This window comes from Bacillus rossius, chromosome 2 (genome assembly GCF_032445375.1).
Source record: "Bacillus rossius redtenbacheri isolate Brsri chromosome 2, Brsri_v3, whole genome shotgun sequence".
NCBI lineage: Eukaryota > Metazoa > Arthropoda > Insecta > Phasmatodea > Bacillidae > Bacillus > Bacillus rossius.
Window position 1 is genome coordinate 90617213 of NC_086331.1, and position 18593 is coordinate 90635805.

Here is an 18593-nt window from a genome sequence, read left to right on the forward strand (position 1 = left end):
ATGCATAAGTGTATTGTCTAGGTTTGAACCATAATTTATGCACGTTTTTGAAGAAAGGGGCTTAGATAAGAGCATCGTTGTCTTACATATCAAGCAAGCATCATTTCTAAATCTATATTAGTTAATTAGTTATAAGCAAAATGAAAATACCATTGAATCTTACGAGGTTAACGCGGGTTGCGTAGTGCCCCTGAAACACTGGAGTGGCCTCTTAAGCTTACTACTAGCATCCACTCGGCGCAGCCACTTAGTTACGAAACTACTATAATCCAGTAGATATAGTAGCCACAAGCATCTGTGCATAAACATGCGAAGAAAAAACCTGTAAAAATACTTGCTTCGTGACACATAATGCTAGAACCATACGTCTTATCGATAATTTTTATGCTCATCTAAGCACTTAAGTCCCTTAAATATCTTTGCTGAAAATAAATAAAATGTCAAATGCTTATTATTACTATATATTATTTCCTTCTGAACCTGGAGTCGGAGTGTAGAGCCGGAACCAATATATACTACTCATATAGTTTATCAAAATTTTCATTATATATTATATATATCAGGGAGTTTTCATTCCGTCATATATAATGATATCATTATAATATAAAATAATTAACAGCTTTAATTTTCTACAATATTTAAGCTTACTTCTACTATGTCAATTATTAATTTCATATTCAATTACACAGGTCTGCGATGAAAAAGTATTAAAATAAATTTATCACAAACATGCAGATGTTGGTCTGTATATAGCAAATATAAACTTTGTTTTAACGTATCACGTCACATTCTTTTTGTATATAGATACATATATAATAGTTGGTTAAATCGGTAAGTTCGTTTTTTTTTACAAAATTGATTCCATGATCTATATTTCTATTCTATACTCTATGACCGACCGTCCTATAGTCTATTGTTACTAACCTGCCTTTCCCCTGTGAGAAAAAGTATCAAAAAAGTGTTATGTTGTCTATGACTAATCATAGTGGTTTAAACTGCAAAAAAAAAGTGTAGTAAAATATTGTTTTATTAAATCTGTAACTATGGATCCTCGAAGTTGCAAAAACAATCTAAATGTATTTTGCTATATTTGCGGACAATATACAATAGTTAAGCAAAGATTAAAAATAACAGACTTTGTAAAAAAAATGCTTATTATGCTTACTTCAGAATGAGGTTATGTTACCAAGAGAAACAGTGGGTTCCGCATACAGTATGCCGGCTATGTGTTGAAGTGTTAAGACAGTGGACTTACGGTAAATCAAAATCATTGTCATTCGGTATTCCTATGTTGTGCGGGAACAAAAAAATCATACAGATAATTGTTATTTTTGTTTGACCAATGTAACAGGATATAATTCTAAAAACCGCGCCAAAATTGTGTATCCTGATATTTCGTCTGTAACAAAGCCTGTTCCACATGGACCCGAATTACCCATACCAGTTCCTACTAACACTAACAGCTTCGAAACGCCTTTATCACAAAACTCAGAACAAAGTGATCATCTGCAAAGCAGTGGTGAAATTTTTCACCCTACAAATGACCCTCGACCTTTAAAACAGCAAGAACTGAATATTTGGTACGGGATCTTGGATTACCTAAGGACGCTGCAGAACTTCTCGGTTCTAGACTAAAAGAAAACAATTTATTAGATGCTACAACTACATTTTACTGGTATCGAAGCAGAGAACAAGAATTTGTGGAGTATTTTAAGAAAGAGCATAATTTAGTATTTTGCTGTGATATTGGCGGTTTAATACAAAAATTCAATATCGAATACAATACGGAAGAATGGCGACTCTTTATAGATTCTTCAAAAAGAAGCTTAAAGGCTGTCCTTTTGCATATCGGCAATAAATTTGCATCGATACCTGTAGCTCATTCAGTTCATCTTAAAGAAACTTATGAAAACATGAAAAATGTTTTGGAGAAAATAAAATACACCGAACACAAATGGTTAGTTTGCGGTGACTTCAAAATCATATGCATGCTTCTTGGTCAACAGCAAGGCTACACAAAATTCCCCTGTTATATTTGTGAATGGGACAGTAGAGCAAGAAATTTACATTGGAAAAAAACTGATTGGATAATTAGAATGGAATTGAAAGTTGGAGTAAAAAATTGAATCCGAGCTTGATGGATCCCGAAAAAATATTGCTTCCACCACTTAACATCAAACATGGTTTGATCAAACAGTTCGTAAAGGCATTACCGCAAGATGGAAATACTTTCAAGTATCTTTGTTCATGTTTCACTAGCTTATCTGATGCGAAGTTGAAAGTGGGAATATTTACGGGACCTGATATCAGGAAACTGATTAGGGATACAAAATTTGAAAAAGTGATGACAACCTTGGAACGAAATGCCTGGCATGGCTTTAAAAATGTCGTTTCTACTTTTCTAGGCAACACAAACGATCCTGCGTATAAAAATATTGTCCAGGAAATGTTAAACTCCTATAAAAATTTAGGCTGTAATATGAGTCTGAAAATTCATTTTTTGAAGTCTCACATTGATTGTTTCCCAAAAAATCTAGGCGACTACAGTGAAGAACAAGGTGAACGGTTTCATCAGGACATAAAAGAGATGGAAGAAGATATCAAGGCCGTTGGGACGTTAATATGATGGCGGACTATTGCTGAATGATACACAGAGATGAAATAAAAAATCATAAACGAAAACCAACAAAACGCAGCTTTTTTTTTTCTCAAAAAGAAAATGTTATTATTAATTGTTTTCTTCATATATACCTTAATGTTGTATTTTAGTACTTATAGACTCAATAAAACTTTATAAAATATTCTAAAATGATTCTCATTCATTTTATTAAATTTTTGTTTTGTTCTTTTTCGTATTCAAATACTACATCATCTAAATCTGATAAATGTGACGTTGTATATATCATATGAATACCGTTTTCTATTACTTTTAAGACAATGAAAACAAATATTAACCATTTAACAAAAAAACTTTTCAAAAAAAATTCGCAGGCCTGTGTTATTCTTTTAAACCATATTCCGGTTTTTGGTAATATATGCACGAAACGGTGATTGCTGTTTTAAATTTAAAAATAAATGCAGCACCCAACACATTAGATACAGGTGAAAAATATATGAAACAGAATACTTTCACATTTTGGTATCATATATGCAGATAATAACTTTTAATTTCAGTCATTAACTAGGATTACAATTTCAAATGCAAAAAAAAAAATATGTTTATGGAAATATTAATAATAGAAAGAGGAAAATATAAAAGAAAAACAAAAAATTGTTTTAAGTAAACTTTTAATCAACCTTGGTCGGCCATGAAATAAAACCAGATAAAATAATTATTTCTTAGACGTACAAATTCTAAATGACTTCGCAGATTAATGTCGATGAACTACGTTTATATCATCTTATGTAATATTTACCTGCAATAAATTGTTACTTCATATTTTTATTTAGTTATAGAATAACAATATGAATAATTATATAAATATTAAATAGCCAGGGCTTTTGAAAATGTTTTGTTTGCTGGATTTTCAGGTAAGTCTACGTAGACCACTACATGGCTTTAGTGACCACTTAGGACGAGGTAACAATAAACAGCGGATTAATTCTACGCCTGCACACGTGCACCATGTGGTGCCACAACCGCAATTCACCTTTTAAAAGTACTAGTGTTCTGGGTTGTATCTACGAAGCTAGTCGAGATGTTATCCTCGTGTGTGAATTGTGAAATCCTCTGTAAATTGTTTTGCCTCTATGTGAAAACCTGTGTCATGCAGTCATGGCGCGTAGTAACACATCGCAAAATGAAAAATTTCTATGAAGTGCCGAAAACATTTTGCTGGGCATTTGGCATTTACCAAAAGGTAGAATATATGCGCCTTCAAATGGAGTATGCATCCCGCATCCTACAAGCATTTGTAGTTATTTTTTGCAATTTGTAAAATGGTTGACTTGTAAGGATTCTGGAGCATAAAACCCATACAACACAAAACGATATGTAAAGATTGGTAGTATCAGCAAATTCAAAATTTTTTGTCAGTAATTTCGAGGATTGATTTTATGTCAATATAAAAAACACAGTAATTTGGATAATCTACCCACTTTTGCTTGCCTATTGGCAGATTTATTACTGTGAAACTTCCCCTTCTTTCGAGTGGGTGGTTGTGTTTCCGTTTCTCCACTACTAGCTGGCGTTAACTGGCTCACGGTCGTAAAGGGGAGTACCGAATCACTGTGATCGGATCATTATAGCAATGCAACTGAATAAAATATTTGCAGGATACCTTGTGACAAAAATAATTCGCGTAGTTTCCGAGTCGTTAGTCATAGATAGAGCTTCTCCAGACACTTTAATCTGGGCTGATATGACGCCTGGGTCTGCCCGAGTAGGCAACACGGCAAAGCAATATGGACATGCGGGCAGTCTACATTCCCCTGCTGGTGGGAGCGAAGGCGTCTTAACCCCATCCCTATAGTTGTGTCGGCCCTCCACGCCGGATGACATCACCTGCGGTCACAGGGATTGGCTGAGGCGGCCGAATGACATCATTTAAGATCAGACCTGTGGCCAGACTTTGCCAGAAGAGACTAGAGCGGGAGGCGAGTAGCCGAATATTGTTTTCCCATCATCAGTTGTGGTTGCCTGCGGGAAAGAGTGAAAGACTTCGACCGAATATTGGCTGAAAGGCTTTTTTTCTCAAAGCTTTTTCTGGAAATGTGAGACGTATTGGTTGTGTCATCAAGTGAAAATGTAGACTCACTTTTTTTTAATTGGCAGCCTAATATTTGATTTTAACGACTTTTGTTGATGTGAGGGTTGTTTGGACCTAGAGATTGTTCAGTGTAAGGTATTTAGGGAATTGGTTGATGTAGGCCCAATACACTTTCGACATAAAATTACTCTTTTGGTATCTGAACCCTACACCAACGTTCAACACAATGCATTTTGTTTATTGGAAAAGGATCTGCTTGGCTTCTTTATTTTTGGGAGATATTTAAATATCCCAAGGTTTGCTCTCTCATGGACCAAGCGCGACGAGAAAAATTATAGTTGTTGGCCCAGTGAGATCAGTTCTGGGCCTCAGGGGCTAAACGACAGGCTGTCTGTGATTAAAAGTTCATATAAAGGCGAGAAGACCGCCTGTAAGACATGCAGTGTGGGCTTCACCTTAGTGCACATTGCTGAATATGTGTATATCAACTCATCGTGCGATCAGGATGTATTGCCGAGTACACAACTGTAACTCTCCAAGACAGAGAACTACACACAGATTTTTAAAGTTTTAGCATTAAATTACATGATATTTTTAATGGAAAATACCACAATATCTCAAGTTTTGGATTCACTTGTATTTGGTAACCAAGAACTTAGGGATCTTCATGCACTTCTTGTAATCCTACAGGATATATGCTTCTTTTTCAGACGTTACCAGCAAATAGTTTAAATTATTTAACTACCCAGTAACACGCATATATATGATTTTGACGTGACAACGTCTAATAAATCGATGAACGCTGGCTGCACGCACGAAAAAGTGTCCCGTTACACACATTGTTCCGTTACGCTGTGTCCCGTTACGCTCATTGTTCCGTTACGCTGTGTCCCGTTACGCTCATTGTTCCGTTATGCTGTCAGCAAGTGCTGTGTTCCGTTACGCTGTCGGCAAGTGCAGTAATAATAGGTTAGGTTACAATTGACTAAAACATTATGGTGAGTCATATAATTGATGATAGATATTTGATTACAGTTCATTTATATGAAAACTTGTTCATAATTATATTTAAACTTTATAGCTAAACGCCAGTTTTTAAAATTAATTACAAGTCAGCTACACGTGAACTGTTTCGTCGGCTGTTTATAAAGTGAAGTTAAGTGGTTTTCATTGCTTATTACAACAACAATTTCGGCAATAAAGGCTAATTATTCTTGCATTTTAAAAATCTGATTACTAGTATAATTTAAAGTACCTATTTATTCTTTTATAATTAAAAAAATGATTCAATTTTATTCATAAAAGTATGCAAGCATTTCATCAATGTTTTGTTATGACGTTGTCACGTTAAACTATCGTCCGTAAACCGACTTTACAGACAACCATTTTTTTTACGAAATAACTTTAAATATTCAGACTATAGAACCGTCTATATATATGAAATAAGAATTTCTTGGGCAAATAATTTAATGCGTGTTGAATTTTAATTTTTAATTTTTATTAACAATAAGTCTGATTTTTTTGCTTGTTTATTTAATAAAAAAAAGCTTTTTATTTATTTAATGTTGTAAGTTTTAATCGTATGTGAATTTGTGTATTGAGAATTGTAACAATGATTTGTTTTCTTTTATAATTTGACGAAATCTACAGCATTTAAGGACTCGCTAAACTATATATATATGAAACAAAAGATTAACTAATGGCATAGATCAACAATGCTGCTTGCAACGTTCACAGCCTCCACATCATAATCTAACGACGAACTAAATGACGCGAGAAATCCGCGAGGTCAAACATTTGTGGTGGGTAAAGTGGTCGAAAAGAACATGTCATGACCACGGTCGTATGGATAGGTCTGGCAACTTCCTATCCTTTGCCTTGGCGTATCTCGTCGGCTTAGTGAAGTTAGCGGCGGCCTGAGAACTAACGGCACTAGTAGTATGTAGTTGAACTCATCATTAACATTGTGTTAAATGGGAGCTTCGGATAAAATTTGATATTAGTCATAATTCCTTCTCAATTATAGAAATTTTTTTCCCTGATTAATATTTTTTCATTAATTAAAATGCTTGGTAAATGCCTAATCTGTGCCAAAGCCTTGAAATATTTTCCGAAATTGTCAGTTAAGTTAAAACGTTGTTTCAGGAACATGTCTAAAGTCAGGAGCGCGGCTCAGTGGGCATGAGTCGGGCGCGAGCAGCATCGTGCTGCAGGAGCGGGTTCCGGCGGAGTTTCGCGCGGTCGAGTGCGGTTGAGTGCGGCGCTACGCGGCGAGGCAACGTCTGTCACGCGAAAAAATATACTACGCTTTCGTCGTGGCCACAAATGGCTAGAAAATGTATTACGTGTAACTGAATATGCCATTGAGGCACTACAACGTGACGCCTATTTGAACTGCGTCTTTGTGAAGTTTACGTCTAGTATGCGCGAGCACAAAGTTTTACAAGAGACGGGAGAAGCTCCGCAGCTGCTGGCGTCATCGGGTGAAGCCACCCAGGTGAAGATAGAACGAGAATTATCGAACCAAAAAGTTAGTCCGTGTTGTGAATCTACCGGTAGAAATTGACAACCTTCGTATTTGTGGAAAATTGGCGACGTACGGCACAATAATCTCTCTCTCTCTCTCTCTCTCTCTCTCTCTCTCTCTCTCTCTCTCTCTCTCTCCCTCTCTCTCTACAGGACGAATATTGGATAATGAACGACACATACAGTGTCAAGACGGGCGTCCGGCTAGTCAAAATGGCTCTACAAAAGGACATTATCTCCTATCTGCATATCGACGGTCACCGAGCTTTCGTGACGTATGGACATCAACCTAAAAAGTGCAGTGTTTGTGACGAGGCAGGTCATTTCCGGGCAGACTGCCCTCAACTGACGGGATTGAAGCAGCGCCATCTTAGGCCTTGGCAACTGCAGAGGGACAAAACTAACAACGCAAAAGAGGTGGTAAACACCTACTATCGCGTGGTAGAAGCCCGTGGCAGTAGCAACGGAAGAAGAAAATGTTCACATATCGACACGTCTGTCGGGCGCTGTTAATAACAGGATTAGCTCAGACACAACTACGCTCTTTGATTGGAGCAACGACCTGGAGGAAGGCACGGCAACAACCAGCATGGAAACCACACGCCGACAGGAATCAAGGGTGGATGACGGCTTGGCGCACGAGAGGAATGCCACAGCCGCCAGTGAGGATCGCGCTGGCGCCGTGTCGGCCGGCTCACTGGAAGTGTCAACACATGACGCAAGTAGCCGTGCAGGTCCGCAGGGTGTTCCCGGGGGGAAATGGCTGGCCTTATATCGCAGCCAGCACACAGCGAGAACATACAGCAGCGACGAACTGGAAACTCGGACTCGTCGCGCGCGGAACAGATGGAGACCCAGACTGACACCCCCACGGAACCAGTCGAGAAGCACCCTGAGCAAACATCAAACATGTGCGACCAGAAGACGGAGCCACCTGCAGCAATGCACCAAGAAGCGTCACTGGGGACGGCGGTGAGGCACTCCGGGGACCGGCCCCGGACCGAGCAGCGGCAGCGCAGCTGGTCTCAGGGGCCGATAGCGGCCTCCCGGACACGAGTCGACAACAGCCGGACAAGGATACACCAGGTAAGAGTGGCGAGGAGGGTACCAGCGACTGGCTGAGCGGCCAGCATCGCGGCAGTCAGAAAGTAAGAACGAGTACTGGCCGAGTGCTAGCATGGGGCCCTCGTGCGAGTCGACAGGGATCCGTGGAAATAGCGAAACGGGCCATTACTGCAGTGAAAAATCGAAAAAAGTAGTAAGAAAAATAAAATAAACTAGTATTATAATATCAGCTCATACTATAGCAACACTTAACTAATGCAGAGTGTCAACGAGCGTGAAAGTATCCGAATTAGAAAGAATTATGAACCAGAATGCGATCGACATTTTGCTCATTCAATAAATCGTACCAGAAAGAGTAAATACATATATATATAAATATAATGTGTATGCAAATATTCGTTAAAATGCAGGGGGGACTGCAAATGTTACGAGACCGGATTTAGAACTGGAAAACCTACACCATCATCTTAACGACCGTATAATGTCTGGAGATTAACGGGACCTCAGAATTATAAACATTTATGCTCCCTCAGGGTCGCAAGGAAGGCAGGAACGGGATTCATTGTAGAACGCCGACATTGTTACGTTCCTGCAATGTGCTAATCAATGTCTTGTGCTCGGAGGGAACTTCAATTGCATTATGGACTACCAAGATCACGTCAGCGGAGTTTAACCTGTTAATATTCCGCTGGAAAATTTAGTTCGAAAACTACATCTAGAAGACGTCATCACTGTCTTGCACAACAACTCACTACACTTTACATTTGCTACCACAAACAGTGGGACAAGGCTTGACAGGTTTTACGTAAGGGAAAGTCATAAATAAGACGTAGTTTCATATTGTGTACTTCCCATGTATATAAGTTATCACCACATGGATTTAAAGTATTAAAATTGGTCTGTAAACAGAGGGAAAGGATTTTGGAACTTAAATATGAACCTTTTGTATGACTCTGGAATTAAAGATGACTTCTGGAGAAGATGCGACACATGACAAAACTGGCAGAATAGATACGCAAACATCGGGTTGTGGTGGTAACACTGCATCAAGCCAAACATGCGACGTTCCTTTCAGATCCACGCGACAAATATAGCGGAGAAAAATCGTAAGACTCTTTGTTTTCATGAGAAAATGTTAAATGAGATGCAGGAAAAAGTAGTTCAAGGACACGAGGTATTCGATTCAATGCGAAAAGTGAAGCGGAAAATAATGAATATGCAGTGTCAGAACTCAAGTTACGGGGAAATACTTTTGCGTGATCTGACAATCGGCGAACGCGAGAAACTGAGTCTTGATTTGAATATTAAAAAACAACACAGGCACCGTCAGTTTCTCATAACGAAAATGTGTGACACTGATGGAAATATTCATGAAGACAAACACACAATTGCGAAAGCTTTGCATAACCACTATTCAAATATGTACAAAAAGGAAGATACACAAAGTCAACTTATTCCCCAAGCTTTACGACAATTCGGAATGCGTTTCAGTCACGACAGCAGCAACACCTGACACTACCGGTAACAAACATATAAATTGCGGGAATAGTAAAAAAACTACCTCTTAGGAAATCACCAGGGACCGATGGTTTTGGATATGAACTCTACGTCCAGTATTGTGACATTATTGCTAATGACCTTTGTGACATGGTACGTTGGGTTCTGCAAATTAAAGAATTGAGAGTTTCACAAAAATAATTTCTTACTGTGTTAATGCGAAAGACGTGAACCTCAGCTAAAATAACAGACTATAGACCGATAACTTTGTTAGCGACGGACTACAAGATCATCGTGCGTGTACTCGCCAAACGTCTTCGGAGGGTCATGGCTAGTGTAATTGGGCCAGGTCAAAACTGTGCGATACCCGGCCGCACAATTCTACATAGCCTCAGTGCGCTCCGGGACGAGCAGATAATCGCGATAACTGGAAAAACAAACACGGCCGTTATGCATTTAGACTTTGATAAAGCATTTTACATAATAATCCACGAGTTTGTGTTGAAAGTTACTTATGCATGATATGGATATTCCGTAAGTTGTAATTAACTTGATGAAAATGAAATTTATGGGAGCTAGGTTACGTAAACAAATTAAATGGGTTTTGCACTTCTCCTATTGAAAATAACCAATTTGTCTGGCAAGGATGTCCGCAATCCTTGATCTTGTTTGCTATTGGACTAGAGCCCATTTGAAGGAAACTATATGACGAGCCACACACCATGCACCTTATGTGTGGCCGATTAGTGGTGACAAGCATACGCGGTGTGTGCAACCAGAGATATACAAGTTATTCTGAACTGCGTCGCCAAATTTCAGGCCGTCACAAATATGCGAATCAAAAATCAAAAGAGTGCGATTTTCCATTTTTATAGTGACGAAAGTGATGATCATACCTCTCAGACTTTCCGTACGGTGGAGCAAATTAAAATATTCGGGGTTATCTTCAAGAGCACTATCAACCCAACAATACACGATAACTGGGAACACACAATAGCAACATGCCAAGGACGCATTATAGAATAGAGTACAAGGAAGCTAGACTTATTCCAACGAGTTCACGTTATTAATACCTTCATTCTGTCAAAACGTTTGGTATCTAGCGCACCACTACCACAAAGCCTACAAGCGCGTCTAAACCATGCATGTCGAACGGTTTCTATGGAAGTCACATATGTTCCACACCGCCAGCACAAAACTTTACTTTCCTACAAGTGCTGGTGTGCTAGGACTAATTGACATCCAAAATAAGGTGACTGCACTATTTACTGTCAATATAATTAAGGCCCTTTTACGAAAAGACTAACAAATGAAACTATTGGCCTCCCAGCTGAAAATTGAACGGCATACCAGACCGTACACGCAATCATTCAGGAACTTCCCGAAAGCAAACATGTTCACTAAGCCGCATCTACAAAACGCTCTAAAGGAAGACATATTTAATACCGTCAAAGCGAGTGCTGCACATAAATGTTAACTGGGTACAGTTATGGACGGAACAGTCCGATCCGGCATTACCTTCACACCTGCGGTCAACTGCTTATGAATTCTTCAACGACATTATCCCAGCGATATACAAGAGAAAGAAGATACATCTTTAGATTACGGATATTCGTCACCGGTGTGGGGACATATACATCGCGTACCACATGGTAATAACATGTAAAAATGCCAGAACATTGTGGTGCTGGGTAAAACTCCGCATTGTTACGATTATGACAGTTCCAGTCGTCGACCTACCAGATGATATTGTGAATATTCGATTCAGGTTGTTTCCGCGTGTGCGCCAGCGCGGAGTTGTGTGGCTCCTCACTCAAGCCCTGCAGTACACGCTCTATGCTACAGTGCGCCGGAGACACAGGACTTCTTGCAACATCTCCGACTTGAGCGATAGGAACTAATTCAAAGCGGCACCCTCAAACAAAGTTATGGGCACGCCTTATTTGGGTTTTAGGAATGGTTTTTTAGATGTATCATTGCACTGGAGTACTTTTTAGATAGGACCAATAATTCAATAGTCATGATCACAATTTATATATGTAATATAATGTATTTTGTCTCTAAAATAAAATAAAAAAAGCTGGGGGAAAAAGTGGTCAAACGCATGGCATGGCAATCAGCCGGCTCGGATTCGATACCCACTTGCACTGTTTTTTTTTACATTCAAATTTTTTTATTTTTCACAATATTAAACTATTAATTACAGAAATTAAGAAAATATACTTTAAAAGTTAAATTTCTATACTTAAAAATAATATATTCAATATAATAAAGTTTTCTGTAAATTAGTTAATATATTAAAAAAAGTAATTGTTTTAAATGATACAGTTTTGAATTGAATTTAAGGCAGAACGTGGTTTGTGATTTTATTCAAAACCTCGCACAGTTATGTAATTTAACTGTTTATACATATTTAAAGTCTATGATTAATAGTTTAGTATTGTGATACATTAACAGTACCAGTGGGTATCGAACCCGAGCCGGCAGATTGCCAGACCTTGCGCTTGACCACTTGCCACGCCCATGACTTGACAATACTTTAAAACATAATCCTGAAAAATCACTTCAACTTAACTAACAAATTCGGAAAATAATTTAGGGCACTGGTACAGATTAGGCATTTACAAAGCACCCAATCAAATGAAAAAAATAGTAATCTGGGAAAAACCTTTCAAAATTTGTGATGGAATTAGGAATAATATCATATTTTATACGAAACCCTCATTTATCACAATGTTAATTATGGGTTCAACTACTACTAGCGCCGTTAGTTAGCCGGCCGCCGCGAGCTTCACTAAGCCGACGGAGAATAAAGGTATGTTGCCAGACCTATCTATATGACCGTGGTCATGACAGATGCATTTGGCACAATTTTGAGGTTATAAAATCTCAAATAACTTTGTTTTTTACATTCAAGTTTCAATGTAAACCTTTTTTTGATTTTTCGTGATTACTTTATTAAAATATAGAAATTCAACGTCATATTACAACTTATTTTAAATAATGTATAATATTTTAGACAAACACGAATGCAATTGCTTACTTTATCTGGTTTGAACAGCTATGTTGGCAGACCGCAAGCTATATTTGGCGTCCTGCGCAGAAGGCAGTAATCAGTCTACACGACAACTCGTCCATGGTTTCAGGAACATGGCGCCTCACCTCAGCAAATGGCCGTCTCTGCGGCGGGAAGTCTGCCACGGAGAGTCTTCGTATCGGTACGCCTTGCGGATGAGAGGGGCACACGAGCAGCTGAGTTTGTTACCCATGGCGGTGCCTGCTGGGAGATGTCACCACGTTTCCCCTTCCTGCGGCATCTGGAAGCAGATAGATCACATTCACCTTGTCAACATGCATTCAACAGTTCATTCGAATACCAAAGTCAATCTAAAACTTGTTAAAGGGGTTTCTTTGAGGATGAATTGTACTTCGTCGTCGAGGTATACAACTCCTAATTAAATTAATTTTAGCCTTGAAACTACAATATTGGCAACAGTTTATTTAGGCAGATAAAATTTATTGAATAGTTAACACATTGTAGAGAAAAACGAATAACCTCAAGACATGCTTTATCACCTACGCTAAGCAGGTTTTAGCTGAAAATGGAAAAATTGACAACTAAACTAATTTTAGTAGAATATCAGAATTTATTTATAAATTTATAAAAATCGCATTTGTCAAAAAAATATTTTTAGTGACAAAAATTAAGTGTAATTATGATTAATAATTTTAGTATATTTTATGGGCCTCTTTTTTAACTAAGACATCATTACATCATTAGATGTTACTCATATGATTACATCCATTTTATTTCAAATGTATATTATCAAAATAAAGTATATTTTAGCATTTGTAAATATATAATATATATTGTAGATGTAAAAGAATTTTTTTTGGATGTTATCCATAAAGACCACAAATTTCTTCAAATTTCCATTGCGAAATAACTCCTAAATAAAAAGAATTTAATTCTTAGTTTTGATTAGCTGTGACCCCATAATTACCAAATCGACAATCTTTTAATATGAATATAGGGCGAAATAGAATTTTTTTTCTCTCTAATTGAATGAGTAACGTGTGCGTTCATGATATGAAAAAGGAGAAAATTTAACTTCAAGATTTTTTCAAGCCGTGGTCATGTAATTCCGTTAATTTAATTGACGAGTTCAAGCCGAATCCCAGTTAGTAAGCTGTGACAGAAAACCAGAGCGTGATTACAAGCAAAATCATCAACTATATAGTTGATGGTTTGTTACTATGTGTCGTTCTTAAATGACTCAGGGCCCGTTACGAGAAGTCTGATTCGTTACAATAAATAAAAATTATATAAAATGTGGGGCCGAATATGCCTTGTCATTATGTTTGTTTGGTTTAAAATATTTGTAATAGATTAAACTGTGAGTGAATATAGACTTAAAGGTGCACTAATGGTAAGTTTTTATGTGGACTGAATTGTGAACAAGAATTCGGTTGAAGCGAAAATTGGACTGAAAATTTGATACATGCTAATGTTTTGTTCGCAATGGCGAGTGAAAAATGTTTAAAGTTATTTATAAATTTTCCAAGCTTTAAACGATCTCGTTAACCGCTTTCTAACGTTCATTTAGATATTTTTTCTCGATTTTGTTTTACTGGCACTTAAGATTTTGTTAAGCTCCCAACACGATCGTGAATGTTTAGGGTGCATTTCCAATTAGAACACTTCACTCCAGCATACTTTTACAACTCAACTGGATTAACTCACTCCAGTTCCTTTCCGGTATTGTCGAGTGTGTTTAGGGTTTCTTTAGTCCACCCCGAGTTCAATCAAGATCGGAGTGAAAGAATAAACAGGGCTTAATATCCCATTTGTTTCGGGATCATTAAAGACAGTGGAAAGTGATTAGATAAGAAGTGTTAGGTAGGTGTGGGAAAAGGCAGAACTCCGAGCACCAGCACACGGCAACGTCCGTCACATTTCCCACGAGTAAAATATCCAGATTTGAACCGGTTGGGAATCAAATAAGAGTGGTCAAGGTCAAAGTTCAAGATCAAATCCAATATGGCAGCTGCAATATGGCGGAGATGACGTCACAATCCAAGATGGTGGTCGGCTCCGCGGCTCCTCAGCCTGAAGCTTCGGACCGGCTATATATATATATATATATATATATATATATATATATATATATATATACACACACACACAACTCCCACCCGCTCACGGTAAGGACCGCCACGTTTCCCACTTTTGGTAAAACTGAGTTCGACCCCACCGAGAATCGAACAAGGGTCGATCTGAATATCTGATGATGTGCAAGATTATAATCAAATGGAGTGAAAGTTGTTTATCTTAAAGTTTTTTAATTATTTCCTACACTCGTGGAAAAACATTCATCACAAATAAGACCATTAACGTTGTTATTTACCATGCAGGTGTGCGATCTTAAAATTAAAAGAACATTTTCTTTCTAAGTTCTGTACACACTAATAGGAGTTCTGCTGAATTTTATATGTTTAATGTCATCCTGAAGTGTTTCAATGATTGGAATGTAATTTGCATTTCCCAGTGAACAATTTGCGTGTCTGTAAAGAAATCAACAAAAAATTGATACGATTGTAGCAGAAAGCTTCCAGGCTAACATTTTAAAACAAAAATTGTAAAAAAATTGTCAAATCTTGTTCCCAGTCAACCAATTTTATGACATTTGTACGTATATTTTATGAAACTAAATATTTACGGAAAAAAAATGTTTACCCGTTCTATTTTCTTTATTCGGTTAGTTTAGTAGTGTGCGTATAATCAAATATCGAAGGTCAGTCACGTTGATCGCCAACGCATTACACTTATGTGGCAATGGTAGGGGTCCAACCCAACCCCAGAATGGATATAATTAATCATGAGTTTGGAGCCAGTTTCCAGGTAACTCAGATCCTACCGTAATCATGAGATTCTCGTCGCATTAACCCGCTATGCATTAAACCATACCTAACCTTAATACATATAATTCCCCACATAAACACGATCGGCGACAGACCTTCGAAATTATTTTGAAAGAAAAAATAAACTAACGGGAATCCAAATCACACCGTGCAGGCCGTTGCATGTTTACATTCGCAATTATCTTGAGTTACTGGCTGGGACATAAAAAATAAAGCTTTTTAATATATTCTTCCTATACTTCCTATACTTTACGAAGTACTTTAAAATAGCTAACCTCACAAGCTCAGTTCGTATACTTTCATTGTCCTAAATGCAATGTACTAACTTCCGTCTTTCCTCTGTGTAAATCAAGCGCTTAAATCCTTAGTCACCTTTAACTAGAAAAAAGAGACGAGGAAAAATAAATTCTGTCAAAGAGCGTCCCTGTGCTCTTTTCAATGTACTGAAGCAGTGCATTATGTTTGTTACTGTAAACCCGTCTGGCCAAACTATCAGAAACCCATTTCCTCAATAGTGGAAGCACGACAGCATCCATTTTACAATGATAATGAGGATTGCCATAATTCATTATTTACGTAGTTTAGCAAACTGGAGACGATGCGGTATAAAAATAAACCTTCCAAAAACCATTACTTGTAACTTATATGCAGGAAATATTTTACGAACACACACGTGTAGCTTTCGTGACGTAAGTTCGTGCCCCATGTCACCTATAAACACACTTTCTAAAGCACTAAAAGATCTGGAATTCAAATTATTCTCCTATATATAGCTCTGAGTCTATATTCGTCCAGCAACGCGAAAGATGTATCATGCATGTAATTATGCTGCTTCCTAATAAGTGTTGGATTGGTTTAAGAATTACTGATTTGCGAACTATCCTTAACTATGCCTCCCGGCATAAGGTGGGTGGCATATAAATATCTTATAAAATCACTACGTTATTTTGCACAAGTTTGAATATCCACAATACCCAAGGAAAATAAAACGCGTATTAGTAGTATGTAAATGTATTTTCTAGCACAGGTTGAGGGTGTGGATTGAGAATCGGATCGGCCATCTTTGATTGTGACGTCACGTCAGCCATCTTGGATGACCTTGACCGTGAACTTGACCTTCAAAATTTTTCCAAAATTGGTCCAAAATTCGCCAAATGTCCAGTCCTTTAAAAAAATTCCGCCAAAAAAATCTCAAAAAATTGAAAAAAAAAATATCTTTTTGAAGGAAAAGTTCCCGTTTCAAGGGGTAAAAAATATACTAACATGATTAAACTAAAATGATGGTGGCACACTATAGGAGCCGAAAACAATATGGTGGCCTCCAGCAGACAAAAACAAGATGGTGGACGTGATGTCATACTAGCTTGGCATAAGTAGCGGGAGGTCAGTCTGCCGGCGGCCTCCATGGAGGAAGGATCGATCTCCATTTTTTTTTATTTTTTGCCCTCACCGTGTTCTAACCGAGGTCTCCGAGCTCCATGTCGTAGGTGCGTTTTTCAAATATTTTTTTATTAAAATTTGAATAATAAATAATTTTTATAAATTTTAATATTTTTTTCATTAAAATCGGATAATAATTAAAGATTTTCAAGATGGCGGCCATAACTGAAATTGCAACGGTGATGTCATAATCCATGATGACGTCAGAGGCTTATCGGAGACTGTAGACATGGATGCTTAAGCCTCAATATGGACATTTCTAGCCGCTGGGATTTTTAGGGAGTAATTACGTTTTCCCCCTCAAAATGGGAAATTTTCCCTCGAAAAGAGAAATTCTTTATTTTTTAAAATGTTTTGAGATTTTTGGGAGGAATTTAAAAAAAAAACTGGAAATTTTGGCGAATTTTGGCAAATTTTTAAGGTCAAGGTCAAAGTTCAAGGTCATCCAAGATGGCTGCCTTGACGTCACAATGCACATTCTGAACCCTGTGCCAGAAAATACATTTACATACTACTATTTCTAAGCTAGCCTTAAGTACTGTATTTTTTAACAACTCTGTTACAGAATACGAAGACACAATTACTTTCTTTAGGGTCAAATATTTTACCACCCCAATTTTGGAAATGTGTAAACGCGCAACCAACTGGACGTGAACTGATCGGTTTGTTCATGGTAATTTTTCGATTTGGACTAATGTGTTAACGAGAGCACAGTTGGAAAGAACCTAGCCTGAAAATGAAAGTGAGGTTGTGGTTTTTTTCCCCAGCTAAACCCAATACCAATTTTTATGGCTTATGCAGAAGTGTTACATTGTGTAATTAATTTCTCCCCGTTTCATATTGTTTTGCTAAAATAAAACTATTTCCCAAAATTTTTTTTTATATTTTCAACAGTTTTTGTAGTCAAATTCTCGCTAGACACTTCCAAAATGGCGCCGTTATTTCTCGTTTAATCCCATTACGATCTTAAGTGTTTCGGATAATTATTCACTCGGGTTTCTCTTTCCACTAAGAGTTCAGTCTGGATTAAAGTTTGTAATATGTGTAGTCGGGAATCATAACACAATACAACACATTGCATTGCTATTTTGTAATCAGAGCTACATACTAAACAGGAAAATATCAAGACTCGAAAATAATATCTTAATATTTTAATATTAATTGTACCTAAAAAATTTTAATTTTTTTTTAACCCCATGCATGAATGGGTTTTTAAAATTTTAAATAAGAAGCGTTCAAAAAAATTTTTACGATGCTGGTGAATCGGAGGTTTTCAGTAACACGTGACCTGAGAAAACTACATTTAAATTAATCTATTTGTCCATGAAACAAACATTGAAGGGAAATTTCTTGTCTGCCGTCGGTTATTTTAAAGGAGAGCGCTGACTGCCACGTCGCTCCGGTCGTCTCCGACACCTGCCTGTGGCGGATATG

General features: G+C 37.5%; 1 protein-coding gene across 1 annotated transcript in view; it reads right to left on the minus strand.

Moving 5' to 3' along the window:
* Positions 1–18593, minus strand: part of LOC134529452 (protein still life, isoform SIF type 1-like) — a 308838-nt gene that overhangs the window by 168035 nt on the left and 122210 nt on the right. Inside the window, exon 2 of the mRNA XM_063363566.1 lies at positions 12960–13114. Coding sequence (XP_063219636.1) covers positions 12960–13066 — 107 coding nt within the window. The 5' untranslated portion in view covers positions 13067–13114. The remainder of the gene's footprint in view (positions 1–12959; positions 13115–18593) is intronic.